Consider the following 23,009-nt stretch of genomic DNA (forward strand, 5'->3'; position numbering starts at 1 on the left):
ACCAGTCCACCTTCTTCCATTGTTGTGTGGTCCAGTTCTAAAGCTCTGCCCATTGTAGGACTGTGGACAAAGATCAGCCTGGACACCCTGACTGCTCTGCAGCTAAACAGCCCCATACACAATAAATTGTAATGCCAATTTTTTCTGCTTTCAACACATCAACTTCAGGAGCAACATGTTTACTTGCTGCCGAATATATCACTCCAACTTTCAGATGCCATTGTAACAAGATAATCAATGCTATTCACTTAACCTGTCAGTGGTCATAAAGCCATGGCTGATCAGTGTATAGTAATATAGCTGGGAGTCACACCAAAAACCCTATGAACGCCATGTGATCAGAATCCTTAGGGTACAACATCCTCTTGGTCATAAAGCAACTGATGAGTGTAATGAGGTGTGTGGCATTATTTTTTACTAATAATTTGTATGCTTTGATATACAGTATCCTAATAAGTTATAGCTCATAAAAGATTAGATTACCTGGTCCCAGTTACTCTTTTATAGTTGTCTTTAGAATACACTGCAAGGATGCTGACTCCTGAACCTATATTAACCAGCAACATAGGGTAAGGATTATCAAGGCAATATGGCTTCTTCAGACACTGCTCTGGATCGGTTGGGTTTTCAAAATAATAACACTCTGGTCGTCCATTAAATCCCACTGAATCCATGTAGAGAAGGCCCTGGATCAAGCAGTCCAGTTCATCCAGTTTATGAAGCTGGAGGTCAGCTATCTAGACAGAGAGAAACATAAAGTTAATGAATAAGCAGGTGTAAGTAGAGCAGAGGAGACGATTTCTCCAAATATAAAGGGCAAAGAGCTATCTGACAGCACTTTGATCTCCTGTACATATTGGATATTGCATAACACATATAAACAGAGTACACGATGACTGCTCTGCACTTTGGGCATCTATCACTTGGCAAATCCTGAAATGCCAAATACAGATAAACATAACAGATTCTGAATTAGCATGTAAAATATTGTGCAAAAACCGACGGTTGTGCCAGAAAAAGGGTTAGTAGGCCCAATAAACATGTTCTTGGTAAGTGCTGATGTATCTTTCCTTCCCCCAGTCTTTGGACTTCAGGTGAAAGTTCTCTACACCTCAATATTATCTCACCAGCCATTTTCATTTAGAGGGCCTCATTATTTCTGTTAAATGACAGAAAACTCTAAACTACAGAAAATGCTATACAGGCTACCTATGGGTGGTGCAAGGCTGTAAAATTTGATACAGATCAAGTGTATTTGAGCTTTTGATGCCCCTAGAAGACAGTAAAATGGCTGGAGTGGGTAATGTAGGGTCCATGTACCTTAGGCAGCAGGAAAAATGCTAGAACTGCTGACAGAAAAAAATGTTCCTATTGTGCATACATTTAAGCGCATAGTGTTTATAAGCTTTTGTTTTCCAAAACGGTAGAAAAAAAGTTACGCTTGAAAACGCTTGTCGCGCCAAAACGCTGCGTTTAGGTGCGTTAAACGTTTTTCTGCCTGAATGCTCCTCTCAAGCACTTGTGATGTTTTATTTTTTTGCAGCATATGCCTGTAAATGACCAAATGTGCATAGACATATAGGCTAACAGAGTTGCTTCTACAGGCTGAAAGAAAAAAATGCCAAACCCATGTATAAACAGCATTTTATAGTGTGCAAGGGGCCTTAATGTGTATGGAGCAGCTTTACTATCATTTGCAGTCCTGTATAGGCATGAAAAGCCCAAATACACTTTATCTGTGTCCTATATCACAGCTTTGCTCCTCCTCTGAGGAGTCTGTGCAGCATTCTCTCTGATTTGGAGAAACTTTATACAGCCCAGCAGAACTGTTCTGTTAAATAAAATAGAATATTTAGTCTAATAAATATTGTGTTCCCCCAAATAAGCCTGCATTGGGGGGATTGGGGTGCGCAGGCGCTAAAGCCAAACGTCTCAATTCCTCCTCCACAGCCTGAACATGAACGCTTTGGCAACATCTACATTCCTTCAAATGCATCATGTGACAGAGTGACAACAAAGGAGCACAGTTGGGACACATGAACAGAGTGTTGTCACCACATACAAGTAGGCAAATATGTATTCTGCTACATATTTTTGGTAAATAAAATCCCAATAAGTGTATATTGATTGGTTTGCACAAAAGTTATAGCGTCTACAAACTATGGGATACATTTATGGACTTTATTTTTTTTTTTTATTGTTTTTACTAGTAATGGCGGTGATCAGCGATTTTTAGCAGGACTGCAACATTGCTGCGGACAAATCTAGCACTAAGTGACACTTTTTGGGGACCAGTGACACCAATACAGTGATCAGTGCTAAAAAAAATGCACTGTTACTGTATAAAAGGACACAGGCAGGGAAGGGGTAAACACTAAGGGCAATAAAGGGGTTAAGTGTGCTCCTAGGTAGTGCTTTCTAACTGTGGGGGCAATGGATGTACTAGAGAAAAAGCTTGGCTGAAACACAAGATCTCTCTTTACTTCCCTGACAGAACAGCGGTCTGCCTATGTAAACAAAAGTTCTGGCATTCCACCAAACGATCGGCGGGTCCCGGCAACCATTGCGGCTGCCGGACCCGCTGATTGGCTCCCGCTGTGTCCAATCATAGCGAAAGCCGCGCTCCTGAAGTCATATACGTGATTTTGCGCGGCCAGGCCGTCCTGTCGCAGTCTGTATACTGCAGGCACTCTGGAAGTGGTTAAAGTACTTGTGAATACAACAAAACGCATTTCCAATATTTTAAAGCAAATAGTAGAATCTGGCTCTAGTGTTGGAGGTGGTAATGAGTAACTAGGCACGGGGGGCCAAGACATGGTGAGACAAAGGCGGTTGTAATCCCATAATCCCATTGTGAAGGAGAGATGGGGGGGTGTGGAATAGAGAAGTAGAGGGTGTGGAAGGGTGCAGGAGGAGAAAAGGGGAGAGCCGAGTAGTATAAAGAAAAAAGGTGCAGAACTAGGCACGAAGAGGAGGAGATGGTCAAGACAAGAATAAAAAAAAGGAGATGTAGGCTTAGAAGGGGAGAGAGAGCGCAGAACCTGCGGCTTAGATAGTATATTAGCCCAAGCTGCCCAGGGGCAGAGTGGGGAGAGCATAGGACCACCAAGGATTCCACACTTTGAGGAACTTAGCATGAGAGTCATGAAGTATACTGGTCATCTTCTCATGCAGAATGAGGGTAGTCAAAATGCTCTTCACCTCTGCAAACCCAACTGAGGGCTTCCTCAAAGCTCTAGCAATAGCACGCATTGCGGTAATAAAGAGGTAGGTGGCCAGCTTTTGGTGGTATGAGAAGAGGCCTGGGAGGGGGCAGTGGATAAGTGCATGCCGGGCATCTTTGTGGAAGGGTACATGAAAAAAAGTGTTGAGGAGGCCGTAGACCCAGAATCCCAACAAACGTGGGCAAGACCACCAGATATGGATCTCATCTCAACGTTGTCCACATCCCCTGAAGCATCCATCAAAAACAGATATTTCATGTACTACATAGTGATCAGTAACTTTGTAAACCCGTGTCTACCTACTGAGCATGCTGCTACCATGGTCACATAAAAAAAATGACAGGGTGGCTCATGGAGGAGCCACAGCCAATCTTCCACAAGCTGCTGAAGAAAGTCACAATGGGCAGCTGGCTGGGAAGAAGAAGAATCTGTGGGCAGTTTCCAGGAGAGAAATGAAGTTAACAGCTTTCTCATAAAGGGTAACCTGAGCATGCACAATGATAGTGGCAATGCAAGAGATACTGTAGAACAGGGATCTTCAAACTATGGCCCTCCAGTTGTTCAGGAACTACAACTCCCATCATGTCTAGTCATGTCTGAGAATGTCAGAGTTTTACAATGCCTCATGGGATGCGTAGTTCCACAACAGTTGGAGGGCTGTAGTTTAAGGATCCCTGCTGTAGAAGATTAGATGCATTGCCAATTAGAAGGAAGACCAGGAAAATGGCAGATTAACTGGTATTTACTAGCTATGTACTGTAAATAAGGAAGGAAAGTTGATGCATACAGGCAGACATAATAGTTTTAAATGCAATGAAAACGAAAACATTTTTTGGGATTCCTGACATTTAACAAAACAGTACAAGGAACACTGACCTACTGACATTCCCACCTAGCAAAGTTCACCTTCGTCGGAGAGGTCCGTCAATGACAGAGGATAGCTAATGAATTACATTATTAATAAAGGCAATTGGCATCAGTTGAAAAAGTCTTGCTCTAATCCAGGTTTTTCTACCCAATATAAAAAGGTGTCAAAGTGGATTCCATGTCTCTTCATCACTGTAGGCAATGTGGCTGCATTTTATTTTAAATTCTGGTACTTCACTGTGCTGCCATTTAGATCTGTTCCAAACGGTTCCTTTGTCATTCTTGAGAAAAATACAATCAACCAGCTAGGCCGGTTTCACTTGCCCTTCATGCTCTTTTTGTTGCTATGCAACAAGCTTCTGCGAGAACTGCTGTCTTCAATAAGAAGCAAAGGATTATTCTAATGAATGTAGACAACACCCCGACATTGTGGATGCGTCATTCTCAATAACGCACAATAACAATGAACACTGTATTCTTTCTTCCCCTCTATGAATAGCCAATCACCAGTAGTTCCACGTTTACTAAATATTCGGGTCCACTTGTCTTCAGTGACAATGACAACTGTAAATAAACAAGGACCTAGGCAAGCTAATGAAGGTGGTGGAAGCAAATCTTTTCCCCCTGAAATCCCTAAGGCTCAGTTTACATACTGGCGTATCTGATCGTGGGTACAATCGATGCAATTCTGCTTGCGATCCCGAATAATTGCAAATCATGGGACACCGGTGCGATTCCTGAGACTTGCAATGGCACCCCAAGCGCGGCGAGATTTTGCAGCGATTGTCGCCTTAAGAATCACAGTAAAATCGCGCAAACAGAATCACAGGATGCCCATCGCCCAAAAGAAGCTTTTGAACATTTTTTGGGCGACAAGCATCCTGTGATTCTGTTTAGGGGATTTTACCGTGATTCAACGAGCGATAACCATGGCAATCAGGTGCAATTGTAGGTCATGGGAATGGCACGAGCGTCCCGCGATTTGCAATGATTTAGGATTGATATGTGGAGGTGCGCTAATGAAAAAGGTGATCAAATATATAAATTATATAGTGGCACAAAAATGAATTAAAGATTGCTGCAAAGCAAAATACAAAATTATTAATTGTAGCAATCTATGATTCATTTTTGGGTCACTATATAGTTTATGTATTTAATCACCTTTTTCATTAGCGCACCTCCACATATCAGTTTATTTTTTATTCGATAGGTTCAGGAACTCAGGTGCTGCTTTTACTATCTGGGTTTAGCTCATCTATACACCTACCTAATGATTTAGGATTGTGGGCAGAATTGTGGTAATTCTGCTCGGATTCTGATACGCCAGTATGTGAATGGAGCTTTTAAGGAGAAGTTCACCTTTTGGAACATGTTGCATGTTCCATCCATATTTAGGGTAAGAACATGTAACATGTTCTAGTAGCTGCAGCCTCCCCCTCCCAGTGACAGTGGGCATTGAACATTTCCTGGCACCTGCTGTCACTCTGCCCACATGGCCACGTCATTCATTCACAGTTTCCTTTGAATGACTTGAACTACACGTGCCATCAGCCTTTGCAGCTGACGGCTTGTAGTTCTGAATGGACTGCGAGGTCACTGATGAGCAGCCTTGTAGTTCATTCACAAGCCCTGCAGCTTGTAAACAGCCACCCCCTATGCAGGTACGGGCTGAAAGCTGTAGGGCTGGTCTGCAGTAGTCTGGTATTGCACCCTTGTTCCACTGATCACAGGTGTAATGCTTGCCTCTTAGGGGAAAAAAATAATAAATACACTTTTTTTTCCCTGCAAAAAATTGTGCACTTATAAATTTATTCCCAAAAGGTAAACCTATCCTCTAAGCCAGTCCAGTTCACATCTGTGCTGTGTGTGACCATTGAGCCCTATAAAAGGTGCATTTTCATGAAAGCGTGTCAAAGATGCCACAGGCAGAGTATTTTTGTTTAACAGACCGCACCTAAAATGCACAGGTATGAATGGCATCTAAAGCGGAGATTAAAAGCAGTACTCCACCCAAAAGCAAATAACGGAATTTTTGTAAAATCTTACCTGTAAAATTCCTTTCTCTGAGTCCTCCGACAGTCGCCGCCTCTTCATATTCGTCACTAATGGGGTTATTGACCTTTTCTCCGTAGGAGTAGCTAGGCAACAGAATATATTAATATCAAAGCTTTTAGCATATCCCACCCCCAGGGGGTGGTCCCCTCAGTCAATACCTCCCTGCTTCCTGCATTTCCAACTCAGTTTCAGTAGCATAGCAGTAGAGTACATAAACCCCAAAAGAGGGGCGGGGGCGGCGACTGTCGGAGGACTCAGAGAAAGGAATTTTACAGGTAAGATTTTACAAAAATTCCGTTTTCTCTTACGTCCTCCGACAGTCGCCGCCTCTTCATATTCGTCACTAATGGGGACGTCCCATAGCAGTGTAGACATGAGGGGTGGGAAAAAAACAGCCACGCCTAAAGCAACGCAGTACCCACATCAGAGAAAGGAACCTTACCAAAGTAAGAGAACCAACCTGGCAACAGGAAAAATGTGCTCAACAGGAGCAACAACCCAGGAAAGAACAAGTAACCTAGGGGTAAAAACACCCCCAACAGCCAAGGGCCCAAACAAGGGACCCTAAGGCACTGCCGCACTAAGAACTTTACGGCCAAAGGAAGCATCTGCCGATGCCTGAACATCCACTTTGTAAAATTTGGAGAAGGTGTGAACGGACGACCAAGTCGACGCCTTACACACCTGGGCCACAGAAGCCTGATGACGATAGGCCCAAGACATACTCAGAGACCTGGTAGAGTGCGCCTTCACAGGAAAAGGAGGAACCTTCCCCCTCAAAGCATAGGCTTGCACGATGGTCTGTCTGATCCATTTGGCGATGGTCGCAGCCGACGCCGACGCCGCCATGCCCTACCGAGGTCCCTCAGGAAGGACAAAGAGAGAATCCGACTTGCGAAAGGATTTAGTCGATGACAGGTAAACCCTGATCGCCCTAACAACATCCAAGGAATGCAAAGCCACCTCCTTCGGATGTTTAGGCTTCACGCAAAGCAAAGGCAGAACAATATCCTCATTGAGGTGAAATTCAGAGATCCTCCTCGGAAGAAAAGACGGGTTTGGTCGCAAGACCACCTTATCCAAGTGAATCACCAAATACGGAGATTTGCAGGACAAGGCCGCCAGCTCCGACACCCTGCGAGCCGAAGTGATCGCCACCAAGAAGGCAACCTTCTTGGACAACAGAGGCAACGAGATCTCCCTGATCTTTTCAAAAGGAGCATGTTGCAACACGGACAGAACAAGGTTCAAATCCCATGGAGGCAAAGGCTCCCTCCTAGGAGGGACCAAATGTCGCACCCCTTGAACAAAGGTGCTAACCAAAGAGTTAGACGCCACAGGGCGTTGAAAGAAAACGGTCAGCGCAGAAATCTGACCCTTAATCGTGGCCAACGCCAAACGCTGGTTCACGCCCGTTTGAAGGAAAGCTAACACTCTCGACACCGAGTACGAGTGAGGGGAATACCCCCTGGACTCACACCAGGCAAAGTAAGCCTTCCAAGTACGGTAGTAAATCTTCCCCGAAGAGGCCTTCCTAGCCTTGATCAAAGTGGGAATGACCTCAGGGGAAAGACCCCTATCCTTCAGGACCTGGCTTTCAACAGCCAGGCCGTTAAAGCCAGCGACTGTAAAGCAGGATGGAATATCGGTCCTTGAGACAGGAGATCTTCTCGAAGTGGCAGACGCCACAGAGCGTCGACCGCCAGATTCACGAGGTCTGCGTACCAAGACCGGCGAGGCCAGTCCGGTGCCACCAGAATCACCGTGTGCGGTTCCGAGGCTAACCTGCGAAGGAGCCTGGACAGCAGCTGAATCGGTGGAAAGGCATACATCAGGCGATACTGATGCCAGGGCGCCACTAACGCGCCTGAGGCATCTGCCCGAGGACCACGCGTCCTTGCCACGAACCTTTCCACCTTGTTGTTTAGACGAGACGCGAACAGGTCCACACCTGGGGACCCCCACTTTGCGCACAACATCTGGAAGACATCCGGGTGAAGGGACCATTCTCCCTGGTCCAGGGTCTGGCGACTTAGATAATCCGCCTACCAGTTCTCCACCCCCGGAATGTGAACTGCAGATATCGCCGGGACGTGCGTCTCGGCCCAAGACAGAATGTCGGCTACTTCCCGCGCCGCTCGGGCACTCCTGGTGCCCCCTTGGTGGTTGATGTAGGCCACCGCTGTGGCATTGTCCATTTGTACCCGGACAGGATGGCCCTGAAGCCTGTCCGTCCAAAGCAGAAGACAGAGATTTATCGCTCGCAATTCCAGAATGTTGATCAGAAGGGAGGATTCCTCCTCCGACCAAGTTCCCTGGGCGGACAGAACGCCCAGAACACCACCCCAGCCCGACAGGCTGGCATCCGTGGTGATCACCGTCCACGACAAAGGACGAAAGGACTTGCCCCCCGACACCGCCGGGGACTGGAGCCACCACAAAAGACCCCTGCGGGTGAGATGGCTCAACGACAGCCGCAGATCCAGAGATTGCGGACGCCCGTCCCACTTGGCCAGGACCTCCGCCTGAAGCTCCCGTGTGTGAAACTGGGCGAAGGGAATCGCCTCGAAGGCCGAAACCATCAATCCCAGACACCTCATACACGTCCGGAGGGACGAGCACTGATTGTCCCCGAGGGACCTAACTTCGCACTGAAGTGTCCGAAGCTTGTCTTCCGGCAGGAAGACCTTCGCTTGAACAGAGTCCAGTATCATCCCCAGGTAGGGAAGACGAACCGACGGACACAACGTTGACTTTGGAAAATTGATCGTCCAACCGAATTCCTGCAGAGTCTGCAGCATGATGGACAGGTCGTTCACCAGGCCCTGACTGGTCGCGGACCGAATCAGGATATCGTCCAGATACCCCAGGACAGAAATGCCCTGGGCCCTCAATAAAGCCAGAACCGGCGCAAGCACCTTGGTGAAAACCCGCGGAGCCGAAGCGAGACCAAAGGGCAACGCCACGAATTGATAATGATCCTCCGCAATGGCGAATCGAAGGTACCTCTGGTGACCCTCGAAAATGGGGATGTGAAGGTATGCATCCTTCAAGTCGACGGAGGCCATGAATTCCCCCGGAACCAGGGCAGCCACCACTGATCGTAGGGATTCCATGCGGAACTTGCGAACCCGCACAAAGCGGTTCAGAGCTTTCAAGTCCAGAATCGGACGTACCTTGCCCTCCTTTCTGGGCACAGTGAACAGATTGGAATAGAACCCCCGAAATCTGTCCCGATGAGGCACCGGGACCACCACTCCCTGGGCCCGCAGGTCCCGCACCGCCAGGTGCAGATCTTGCAATCGCTCCGGAGTCAGCTGAAGGTTTGAGGGGAAAAATCTGCCCACCGGCCGAGAGAGAAACTCGATCTTGTATCCAGATCGAACGATTTCCTGAACCCACCTGTCCCGAATGCGGTCCAGCCAGGGTTGAAGAAAACCGAGCAAACGTCCCCCCACCCCAGAACCGGGTGAGGGCGTCCCCTCAGGCCGTATTGTTATGGGCAGCAGACCCGGACTGGCCGGATTTCTGCTTACCCGCCCACGGCTTCTTCTGGGAGCCTTGCCCCTTGAAGGGCTTGCCCTTATAGTGCGACCGAAAGGCACGAAAGGACCCCTGAGAGGCCCTAAACAAGGTATTCTTCTTACCACGAACAAACTTATTCTTGTGAGTTTGGGGCAAGAGAGTGCTCTTACCCCCAGAAATTCCCTTTATCAGAGTATCCAAGGATTCGCCAAAAAGGCGAGATCCCGCGTACGGCAAATTAGCCAAAGTCTTGCGAGAAGACTGGTCAACAGACCAACATTTCAGCCATATCAGGCGACTGTTCAATACCGCCACACCTGAAAGACGCGCAGCCAAAAGGGACCATATCTAAGTCCGCATCACACAAATACATGACACCCTGATGAATTTGATCCACCATAGCCAAAGTTGTCGGCGGGGCAGAGCCAGCCACCAGGGTGCGCCTGAGCACCTGCGTCCAATCCGCAATAGCTTGGGCTGCCATAATGGAAGCAAAAATAGGCTTCAGCATAGAACCAGCAACCGTATAAGCATGACGGGCCAGAGACTCCAATCTCCTGTCCGTCGGGTCCCGGAACACCGGGGTATCCTCAGCAGATATCGCAGTGGATTTATTCAAAATCGCCACCGCGTGATCTACTTGAGGCGGCACACACCAACGCTCATCAGTGGCGGGAGTAAATGGATACCGCAGCTTGAACCTACTCGGCACAGCGAAAGGCTTCTTTAAATTGCGCCATTGCTCATCAACAGCGCGCTGAAATTCCGTAGAGCAAGGAAAAACCTGTGATGTTTTGCGCTTTCTTTGCGTCCCGTAAGAGGACATCAAAACTGGAGGACATGGTTCATCCTGTAAATGCAGCGTTTGCTTGATAGAAGCAACCAACTCATCCATGAGTGCAAGCTCTTCAGACGAGCCCGGGGGAGAATTATCAACCCCTTCCACCTCAGCCTCCCCGTCAGACCCCACAAGGTCTAGAGATGAGTGAGACCCTGAGAAGGGCACTCCAGCCATAGCAGCCCCATCGCCCTCTGAATCAGAGGAAATAGACACTCTGGGCCGTTTTGTGGATCGATCAGCCACCAGCATCTGCACCTGAGCAGCTAAGTTTGCCCTCGGGGGAAGCAGCAGCCCCTTGGCCCCCCACCAAGGTGGGAGGAAACTTGCAATCCTGAGAATCCATGCCCCAGTCAGATAAGGAAGAAAGGGGTACTGCCCCTTTAAGATCGCGGCGAGCGTAGCCCACCGCACCCACTGAATACACCGACCCCCACAGGGACAAGAAACTGGGCAAGTAATACAGGAAAAAGGGGAAGATAAAAACCTGGAGAAATCACACAGGCTGCTGCCACCGATCGCTGTCCCAGAGCAAAAGGAAGTGATGCAAGACTGACCGCCCCTATGAAGCCTATGCAAGGCTACACAAACATGGCCGCTCGGCTGAGGATTCCTTGGGCAAATAGAAAATGGCGCCGACATGTGGCCTGATCGATCGCCGCCAAAATGGCGGCGTTTGGCGCCAAAACGCCGTGCATTACCACACAGGACCGGCCACCATGATTTTGCCGCAAGAAAATGGCGGATCGCGGCAGCGATCGCCGCACAGCATGCCCAAAATCTGACTGCTTCATGCTTACACCCAGCAGAGCGGGAGAGCCCCCCCCTCACAGCAAGTCCACACAGGAACTGACAGGGAGCACAGCAGCCACACAGACATGCAGGGTCACACAGTCCCAGACTGACACCCAAATAGACAGGTCCCCACATAGAGTTACACTTACCAGTCCGGATGGCGTGGGGAGCCTGCTCCAGCGACCAAACCGCTGCACTGAGGACAGGGAGTGTTGCAAGCATGACGCAGTGGAACTGCGGTGCGAAACCGCAATGGCGTCCAGTGAGGTAGCCACCTCACCGATAGCATCCCTGCAGCGAACAGGGATGGGTCGTTCAATGTGCCAGGGTAAAACCTAAGCTGAACGCTGGATGGCAGGCTGGGAAGCCCCTGGCCCTGAGCCCTGGGATCCAGGGTGGCCAGACTGAGACCCAGCTCCGCACGATCATCTTCATCAGAAGAAGCTAACTAACGCTGAAAATAAACAGCTAGGTAAAAGAAAGAGAAAAAAAAACTTCATATAATATCAAAAAGAGAAAAGAAGCTGAGACTAAGAGCCCCAGCACAGGAACAGCCCAACCTACTCCTGAGCTAGGCATTAGAAACTGAGTTGGAAATGCAGGAAGCAGGGAGGTATTGACTGAGGGGACCACCCCCTGGGGGTGGGATATGCTAAAAGCTTTGATATTAATATATTCTGTTGCCTAGCTACTCCTACGGAGCAAAGGTCAATAACCCCATTAGTGACGAATATGAAGAGGCGGCGACTGTCGGAGGACGTAAGAGAAATTATATTGCAGTTTACCAACTCTTAGGTGTGATGGCTACATTCGATTTTCTAGGGTGGAACTCCGCTTTAAAGCATGGACTTCACTCATGTCTGAAGGTTTGCTGTGGTATTTGGCAACAAGCCATTAGTAGTAGGTCCTTTAAACCCTCTAAATTGCAAGTTGGGGCATCCATGGATCAAACTTGTATTTCTAGCCAATCCCACAGATGCTTGATTTGATAGGGATCTATAGAATTGAGGCCAAGTCAACACCTCAAAGACACCTTCTACCATTACTCCATGGTACATTTCTGATGCCCATGTGTCCATTGTAGGAGCTTTTGGTTGCGGACAAGGGTCAGCATGGGCACCCTACCGACCTGCAGCTTTGCAGCCCCATACACAACAAACTGAGATGCATTGTGTGTTCTGAACCCTTTCTATGAAAACGTTCGAGCTACAGTAACTCTTTTATTAGTTATGACCAACCTTCGCTCCCCACGTGTATCAATGAGCCTTGGCCACTCATGACTCTTTTGCTGGTTCTCTGGTTTTCCTTCCTTGGACCACTTTTGGTAGGTTCTGACTGGGAACATCCCACAAGAGCTGCAGTTTTGGAGTTGCTCTGACCCAGTTGTCCAGACATTACAATTTGGCCTTTGCGAAAGTCACTCAAATCCTTACGCTTGCCCATTTTTTCTGTTTTCAACACATCAACTTCAGGGACAACATGTTCAATTACTGCCTAATATATACCACCCACTTTAAGATGCCCTTGTAATGACATAATCAATATTATTTACTTTAGCTGTCAGGGTTGATAATGTTATGACTGATCAGTGTATATGCTGTAGTGATCTCATTTCTAATCCTTCACAAACCTACTTCAATAGTAATGTTTAAAAGTGTTGAGGTCAAACACCTTTCAAATGCTTATCTGTAAGTGTGATATTTTACATGCACTTGTCTTTTACAGCTATGTACACTTGATAAACAAACTCATTAGTTCTGTGATACCCTTTCCCCATCTCCTTTATCTCACCTAGCCATACCTATATTGATTACAAACAAATTCACTAATATCACACATATACTCTGCCAATAGGCTACATATTCAGGTATGGCCTTGAAGAAGGATGATCATTCTTAAAACCTGATATCTGAGTAGTAGAAATAACCGTGTGAATAAGAAAAAGAACAATGGAACCATACCCAGTGGTGAGCTCTGTTATCCAATCTAGTAACTGGTTTAGACAAATCTGTCCCGATGAGGCACCGGGACCACCACTCCCTGGGCCCGCAGGTCCCGCACCGCCAGGTGCAGATCTTGCAATCGCTCCGGAGTCAGCTGAAGGTTTGAGGGGAAAAATCTGCCCACTGGCCGAGAGAGAAACTCGATCTTGTATCCAGATCGAACGATTTCCTGAACCCACCTGTCCCGAATGCGGTCCAGCCAGGGTTGAAGAAAACCGAGCAAACGTCCCCCCACCCCAGAACCGGGTGAGGGCGCCCCTTCAGGCCGTATTGTTATGGGCAGCAGACCCGGACTGGCCGGATTTCTGCTTACCCACCCACGGCTTCTTCTGGGAGCCTTGCCCCTTGAAGGGCTTGCCCTTATAGTGCGACCGAAAGGCACGAAAGGACCCCTGAGAGGCCCTAAACGAGGTATTCTTCTTACCACGAACAAACTTATTCTTGTGAGTTTGGGGCAAGAGAGTGCTCTTACCCCCAGAAATCCCCTTTATCAGAGTATCCAAGGATTCGCCAAAAAGGCGAGATCCCGCGTACGGCAAATTAGCCAAAGTCTTGCGAGAAGACTGGTCAACAGACCAACATTTCAGCCATATCAGGCGACTGTTCAATACCGCCACACCTGAAAGACGCGCAGCCAAAAGGGACCATATCTAAGTCTGCATCACACAAATACATGACACCCTGATGAATTTGATCCACCATAGCCAAAGTTGTCGGCGGAGCAGAGCCAGCCACCAGGGTGCGCCTGAGCACCTGCGTCCAATCCGCAATAGCTTGGGCTGCCATAATGGAAGCAAAAATAGGCTTCAGCATAGAACCAGCAACCGTATAAGCATGACGGGCCAGAGACTCCAATCTCCTGTCCGTCGGGTCCCGGAACACCGGGGTATCCTCAGCAGATATCGCAGTGGATTTATTTAAAATCGCCCACCGCGTGATCTACTTGAGGCGGCATATTTCTGTTCACTGACACAGACGGTGAGTCCCTTTTGCTTCTACCAACACCAACAATGGGGCATACTTCCTTCCACCAATATAAATGTTGGAACACTTTTCCTACCACTGATACCACCAATGAGGCATTATTCCTTCCACTGACACCAAAGATGGGGCATTTTTCCTCCCATTGGCACAACAATGGGGCACTGTTCCTCTCACTGACACCAAGATTGTGCACTATTTTTTCCACTAACACCAATGACGTGGCACTAGTTATTTCACTAACACCAACCATGGGGCATGATCACTCCCACTGACAATAGATGGGACACTGTTCCTTCCACTGACACCAATGATGGGGCACTATTCCTCCCAATAATACCAACAACGGGGTACTATTCTTTCCACTGGCATCAATCCTGGGGCATGACACCAATGATGGGACACTATTCCTTCCACTGACACCAATGATGGGACACTATTCCTTTCACTGACACCAATGAGGGGACACTATTCCTTCCACTGACACCAATGATTGGACACTATTCCTTCCACTGACACAAATGATGGGACCCTTCTCCTTCCACTGACACCAATGATGGGACACTATTCCTTCCACTGACACCAATGATGGGACACTATTCCTTCCACTGACACCAATAATGGGACACTATTCCTTTCACTGACAAAAATGATAAAGCACTATTCCTTTCACTGATACCAACAATGGGGGAACTATTCCCCCCACTAATACCAAGGATGAGGCACTATTCCTCCAAATTATACCAATGATGGGGCACTGTTCCTCCAATGATGGGGCACTATTCCTCCAATGATGGGGCACTGTTCCTCCAATGATGGGGCACTGTTCCTCCAATGATGGGGCACTGTTCCTCTCAATAATACAAATAATTGGACACTATTCCTCCTTCTATTGACCACAGGGCCTATGTACATTTTTTTTCCTTTCACCTCCATTAAAGAAAAAAAAAAAAAAAAAGAAGAAAAAAATCAAAGTGGGAAGCACCAGGCCAATAGTCAACCAGTTATATTTTGGAATTTCTACCCTTTGCTATAAATGATAAAGATGTGAGGAGGTCAGCGGCCATTTAAATGCATGATGCAGTCTTAATTTATTGCATGATTTATATAACACACCCCTAAAATAAATTAAGGTTGACATTATAAAACACTACAACTAGCACACTAACAGAAACAAAGACGGATAGACACAGTGAAGGACATGCACTGACAGACACTGCTTGATAAGAATTATAAAGGATATGTACAAACTAACAGATGTAGCCTATGATGGACAAAGATTGACAGACATGAACTGTTATTTCCCACTTTACTTTTAAAATAACGTCAGGTTAAAGCGCATTCGCTCATTTGTTAGCATACTATCAAGCTTTCCATATATTACACACACATACATACATACATACATACATACATACATACATACACACACACACACTTGTTTGTATGCATTGTATTACCTGAACTGGACTATGAGACGGAGTTAACAGACTACATAGAAAAAAAAACAAAAAACTGCGCCCTACGTACCGTCCTAAAGTCTTCTTCAAACTTGTACGCCCCACCTCCTGTGGCACATAGTGTAGTGTGTAAGCTAGAGAAGTTCTTCTCACTTCCCATCTGAATGAACCTGTGCATACCACAGGTGGGAAAGCGGATAAAGTGCAAATTGCCTTTACGACCACACATGGTCAGATTTTTCAGTTCCAAATGGACATCTCGGATTCCAGTTTTACCATAGGCTGTATTTGAAGTCAAGTATTTTCTTATGCTTTTTAAGTTTTCAACCTCTTCTTGTTCTTCCTCTGCTGTGATGTCCTTAGGCTCAAAGTAGACAAGTTTAACCAGAGTGCCACCAATATCCATACCAAACCACGGGAAGGCTATAAAAAGGAAAGGAGAAAAAAAAAAACAAATCAAACCTTTGACACACACATTACCTAAACACGTACTTTCAGCCTAAAGATATAGTGAATTCCCCTCTCTTACTCCAGATATGGATCACTCTCACTTCTCTGTGGAATAGAACACAACCCTCTAGCTACTTTTACAGCAAATAAAATCAACCAAAAAGAAGAATGTATTCATGGTTGTGTTTCAGAGGAATGATACCCAACCTCGCCCCATCCAATGCGCTCATTATGAATCCGAGTCATTTTTCTGAGAGCCCCTACTGACATGTGCTTAGGTGGACCATTCTTTTGATAATTGTCAGCATGGAACTCTCATCTTTCAGGATAGGAGATACTAGTTTTAGGATAGGGGTTAAAGGTTAACTTCACCTTTGGGAACATGTTACGTTCCACCTGTTTTTAGGATAGAACATGAAACATTTTCCCAATGCCGCAGCTGCTGCCCAATCCCTGCACCCCCTGTGACAGCATTACAAGGAGAAGTTCCCTGTACTAGCTGTCACTTCCTAAAATCAGCACGGCCGCGCGGGTTCCGCACACACTGCCGCATCATTCATCTACACAGCTCTGAGTATGAATGAACTACAAGCCTCAAGATCCTTTGCAGTTGTCGGCTTGTAGTTCTCTAGTGCATTAACTCTTCCTGTCAGATTGGATCTGCTTGTCCGTATGGGCACACAGATAAACTGACAGATCTGAAGGAGATCTGCTGATTGCTGTGGCAATGCTTTACAGGCTCCAAAATAAACAATAATAATAGCACATTTTTTTACCTGCAAAAAATTATGCATTTATTATTTTTTTTCTAAAAAGTGAACTTATCCTTTAAAAAGGTGCTTAATTTAAGGAGTATGGTTCATTGGTTTGTAAGGCTGGCCATATATTAACCAGTTTTCTTTCCCGCAACCACAGGTTAAAAAGGGAAAAAAATCTCTTGATTTTTTTTGAACCACTGAGTTGTTGTATTCTGACAGCAGGAGTGTTGTGGCTAAAGCCGCCGGCATGTAAAAAATCCAACAGGCTGGTTGTACTTTAGTCAATCGATGGATCGACTTCAGAACATCCAGCCTGTCTATACATGGATCAAAATTCATCCGATTCAACAGGAACCAGACAAATTTCGATCCATCTATGGCTGGCTTTATGGGGAGGATTAATCTATTAATTGATAGATCAAATCTATCAAATAGACAGCCCAATGGCTAACTGAAGAGGCTCCAACTGTATATGGTGAGGCATGATACAACACATACTGATATAATATAATTATATATATACATATATATATACACACACACACACACACACACACACACACATTAAATTGGTTGAACACAGCGGACATAAAAAAATGAACAAAAAACATATCCCTGTATAGTGTGTGCTTGTCCCAATACAGAGCACCAAGTGTATTTTCTGTCCATTGCTTCGTTCCTCTGCTATCTGTATTTCTGACAAGTTTTCCTGACACCAAGAAAATTCTAACTGATGTAACTTCATATTTCCACCCCCTGCTTTTCAGAGCTGAGGGACCCCGTGTAAAATCTGCACTTTAAATAGATGTAGGGCAAAGATGGCTGTAGTTACACAGGTACAACTTGTGCAGGAGGATTTGTTTCATCTCTGTGTATCACCAGAGGATAGTTCCTTCACTGGGTATATGTAAGGGTTTACAACCATTTTAAGGGCTTTTTTTTTTTTTTTCCAAAAGGTAAATGTAGGTAAAGTGTAAGTCCACTAGGAGATTTAGCCACTCTATGAACCCAATATGCTGGTAATGAAATAAATTAGTAGCCCTTAGGCCTAAGTATTTAGGTAGGGCAAGGGTTTATAGAATAGGGTATGCTTTAGAGTTAGGAAACGTAAAATAACAGGAATATTCATTAAAGTTTTGGGTTATTTAAATTACCCTCTCAGCTTCGAAAGCCCTGTACAGGGTTGTAAGTTCCAGAAAGAATTGGTAATGGGAATTTACTGACTAAAGCTGGATACACACTATCCACCTTTGATGGTAGATTTCCTTTAGATTTACCTTCAACTATGCAGTGCAAGGGCCTACCTGATTGCATACAAATTTAAAAGTCTTTAGGTTTGACCTCATATTATATAGTTTTGATAAATCTGAAGGAAAAAATCTAATGAAAATTGTATAGTGTGTAACCAGCTTAAGGTCGGCCATACACGGTTCGAAAGTCGGCTGGTTCAGCAGGAACCAGCTGAGATTTCAACCATTAATGAGCAATCTGAATGTACCAAGGTGATCAATCAACCAACTTTGGTACAACCAGCCTGCTGGATTCTCTTGCGATTATCTCCCACCGGGAGCAGACAATTGCTCAGCAGGAGGATTCCCCTGTCAGCAATGTCTGTGTTGGTGGAGGAATCGTGCAAATTTTGTTCCAGCAACCACTTGGGCTGTGTATGGCCGGCCTTACTCAGGCTGTGTATGGCCGGCCTTACTCAAATAAACCTATGGATACAACCATTTCTGACTACATTTAAATAACAGTGCATTAGACGAAAAAGCATAACTGTCCCATGTGCAGACAAATCCGTTTCCACTACCTCTACTGGCAGCATAATAGTCATGGTCTGAGCTCCACAGTTTGTAAAGGAGCCAACCAGCTCAAAAAAATGTTGAACGAGCCCACCCTGCCGCTCAATGCCCAGCTAACTTGGCAACTACAACAAAACAGCCAAGTGTTTTGATGTGATCCTAAATATAGGCTGACGGTATAATCACCACATGGAGCTCTTCTCTCTCTAAGCTCATGATGACTTTATGTCCAACCATCAGAGCAGCACACAATAATAAAAGACACTGGGAGCAAATCTAAAGGTGGCCATACATGTCCAGATACGTGCCAACAATGCAAATGAGCAGGGCCAGGCAGAGGTTAAAGTAGATCTATGACCAAACCTTTTTTTGTTTTTGATAGAGTGGCGAAGGATTAGAACCCCGTCAGGTTTTACCGCCATCAAAGGCGCTGTTGGAGAGAAGTCAGAGAAGCGAGAGAAAATCTCTCGAACAACAACAACGCAGACAGAATTAAAAAACGCTTTAGAATGTTTTTTCTAAGTTTTTAGTACGTTTAGCATGTGAATAGTGAAAGCTCTGTCAGCTTTTTATCATTGTCTGTGTCCCTGGTGCAGATTTTCCCTCACTTCCTGTCAGGTAAAAGGTTTCCTCAGAGCAGAAACAAAGTTAAAGTGATAAACACACTGTTTAATTTACACTGTCCCTTCCCTTCCATTTCTGTATGTAAATGACGGCACTGTAATTATAAAAAGAAAAATCTAAGTACCATTGTCCTAATTAATATACAGTGGTCACATGACCCAGCTCTTTCCCAACCTGCCTGCAGGGAAACATAAGCAGGAGCTTCTAGTCCTGTGCTGGTAGTCACATGATCAAAATAAAAAAAACAGCCTTTGAAATACAGAGTAAAAATAAATAAATATAAATAAACGGTTTTAAATTGTCATACAAAAATCACAAATATATATTTGCTTAAAGCAGAGTTCCAGGCTAAAATGTAACTAGATCTAGAACAAATCGAGCACCCCCCTCACGTTTTGGATATCCTTTTTTTTTTTTTTTTACTATTATTATTTATTTATTTTTTTTTTGTCGTTTTGTACCTTTTTTGTTGTTCTCCGGCTGAACTTCCCTCCAACCTCGCCAAAGGTACGTCATTTCCGCATTGGCCCCTCCTCTGCCTTCTGGGACGTGTGTGTTCCAGAAGACCAGAAAGCGTAGCGCGACTCGCGTATGCGCAGTAAGAAATCGGCTGTAAGGCCTGAAGGCTTCATTGCCGGTTTCCCTTAGTTGCAATGTTGGCGCCTGCACCGGAAGCCGATGAAGGAATCAGCTTCGGGGGGCCAACATCGCTGGATTCCTGGACAGGCAAGTGTCCCTATATTAAAAATCAGCAGCTACATTATTTGTAGCTGCAGACTTTTACTTTTTTTTTAAAAAAAAGGCTGGAACTCTGCTTTAAGAAAATGTATCTGCCTCAACTCCCAATGAAGGTGGGGGGGTCTGCGAGTCTTAGCAGCATGGTTCATAGGCCTCTATGCACCGTGCTACAAACTGGGATTATAAATGTATCTCCCCATATGTAGGAAAGAGCTACAAATGTCAGTGCTGCTTGTGTGTGATGTCCAACAAGTTTGGAATGATCAGTCACACAGTCCAACTGCAATAACATCATCACCATACTTTAGCCAGTTAGCAGGACTTAACCACTTAAGCCCCGGAGGATTTGGCTGCTAAACGACCAGGGGGTATTTTGCGATTCGGCACTGCGTGACTTTAACGGACAATTGCGCGGTCGTGCGACGCTGTACCTAAACGAATTTGGCGTCCTTTTTTTCCCACAAACAGAGCTTTCTTTTGGCGGTATTTGATCACCTGTGCGATTTTTTGATCACGCGCTATAAACAAAAAAAGAGCGTAAATTTTGCAAAAATAACAATATTTTTCACTTTTTTTTATATGAAACTCCCCCCAAAAAAAAAATGTAAAAATCAAAATTTTTTAACATTTTCGGCCAATTTGTTTTATGCTACCTATGTTTGGTAAAAAAAAAAAAAAAATCGCAAAAAGCGTATTTTGATTGGTTTGCGCAAAAGTTATTGCGTTTACTAACTACGGGAAAGATTTATGTCATTTTTGTTGTTTTTTTTTTTTAACGCGTAATGGCGGACATCTGCGATTTTTTTTGCGGTACTGCGACATTGCGGCGGACAGATCGGACCCTTGACTGACATTTTTGACACTTTTGGGGTTACCAGTGACATTTCTACAGTAATCAGTGCTATATATATGCACTGTTACTGTAAAAAAACACTGGTAGTGAAGGGGTTAACTTTATTTGAGAGGGAGGGTCTGTGTGTGTCCCTAGGGGCGTGATTCTTACTGTGATTGGCTGTGGCTTCAGCTGTATGCAGAGTGATCAACGGATCTACATAGTAGATCCATATGATCATCTCTCATACAGAGGGGAGAATGACAGGCAGCTTGTTTACACAAGCTGCCTGACTTTCTCCCTCTCCCCCGCCGATCGCACAGAGTGGCCGGCGGACATCGGGTCCGCCGGTCACACGCATCGGGTCCGTGACCACGCGGGAGCGCGCCTCCGGCGGCGCGCGCTCGCTCCCTAGATCCTCACAAGCTAGTGACGTAGCCCTACGTCACTTTGCCTGTGAGGGGCTGACCGCCGACGTAGATAGTCGTGCGGCGGTCGGCAAGTGGTTAAAGCGTTTTTTTTTTTTTTTTTTTTAGGGTAACAAACAGATCCTGTTCCCCTAAGCATTTAATAGAGCACAGTGCTGTGTAATCTGGCTCCCTGTATCACCTTATCCTGCTAGTTTCTATCCTTCCCCCTGTATACTGACCATGGTGTATCATGGCTGCTGAGCCCTGATACCATGGTCAGTGTACGTGTCTCCGTCATCTGCAGCTCTCCTCTGTCTCCCTCTGTCCTCCTCCCCCTCTGCCTGTCAGCTCACTAGCGCCGCTCTGCTCCCCTCCTCGCTGCTACAAAACTATGATCTTTACATCATCCCCTCGTTTAGATTACAAATTGTATCCTAGTGCCTGTGCTTTATTAAAAAAACAAAAAAAAAAAAAAAAAAAAAAAAAAAGAAAAGCAGCAGATTCCTACCATTTTTCACAGCGCCGCTCGCCCGTCACGTGACTCCCGGCTCTCTCCTCCTTTCCTCCCCGCCTCCCCAGCTGACGTCAGAGGGAGTTCTTGGCCCCGCCCCCTGGGGAGAGGAGAGAGCCGGGAGTCACGTGATCACCGATAGGAGCTGTGAAAAACAGGTAGAAATCGGCCTTTTCTTTTAATAAAGCACAGGCACTAGGATGCAGTTTGTAATCTAACAGAGGGGGCGCTGTATGGATCACACAGTGGCGTAACAACCACTTTAACACAATGTTATACTGAAAAGACTAAAATTTGGAGTATATTTTATTAAGCTTAGCACTAAAAGTAGGTCACCATACAGCCATTCCACAACAGAAAATTTAGAAGAAAAACAAGCCTAACCTTCCTTTTCTACAAACCAAACTTTGCTCTACATACCTCGCTTCGCTTGCACTCCGCAATCACATGGCCAAGCCAGCAGGTGCTCTCTGAAAGGGTGAAATCTGATCTCCTCTTTAGCCGATAACTATCTAGGGGAAAGGTCTCAAGTATATAAGAGACACAATATCAGGTACAGCCTAATAAATTCAACTATTATCAGCAGTGCCACAAGACAAATAATCTAAATGTCAACACAAGAAGTACAGTAATAAAATTAGATCAAGTGTAAAACTAAAGAAAATAAAAATAAAGCTTACAAGCTTAAAAAAAAAAAAAAAAAAACTAAAACCACTTGCCTTAATTGACATTTAAAATAATTTTCTCCCTCCCTCCTATATTCATGTGTTTTACATGAAGGTGCCTCTTGGGCAGGGAAAGGAATAACTTTGGTGTCCTCCACTGAATTTATTAGACAGTAAACCATGCATGCGAATCAACCTTTCATCACAGTAACACTTGTCTCAATTCTGAGAAGGTCTTAAAATATACATTTATTTCTTTATAGGTTATCAATTGCTAATTTAAAAGAGATAAATGTATGTTGGATGGTTAATGCCAAAGCAATACAATTCCATAATCGCTTGAAATAATAGGTTCATGTAGGATGACTAAAGCAGCCCCAACCCCACAGAGCTATTGGGGTTGGTTTACTAAAACTGGTGCACTCAGAATTTGGTGCAGCTGTGCATGGAGGCCAATCAGCTCTCAACTTC

At 45.5% G+C, this 23,009-nt stretch overlaps 1 protein-coding gene across 2 annotated transcripts in view; it reads right to left on the reverse strand.

The window, feature by feature from the left end:
* The window catches only part of PANK1 (pantothenate kinase 1), an 81,876-nt gene that overhangs the window by 20,566 nt on the left and 38,301 nt on the right, over positions 1-23,009 (reverse strand). For both annotated transcript variants that reach the window (XM_082269140.1, XM_082269141.1), the window contains exons 2-3: positions 15,819-16,171; positions 484-737 (exon numbers count right to left, since the gene is read on the reverse strand). In XM_082269140.1, coding sequence (XP_082125266.1) covers positions 484-737; positions 15,819-16,171 — 607 coding nt within the window. The remainder of the gene's footprint in view (positions 1-483; positions 738-15,818; positions 16,172-23,009) is intronic.

The sequence above is a fragment of the Pelophylax lessonae genome (genome assembly GCF_965119305.1).
Source record: "Pelophylax lessonae genome assembly, chromosome: 9".
Classification (NCBI taxonomy): domain Eukaryota; kingdom Metazoa; phylum Chordata; class Amphibia; order Anura; family Ranidae; genus Pelophylax; species Pelophylax lessonae.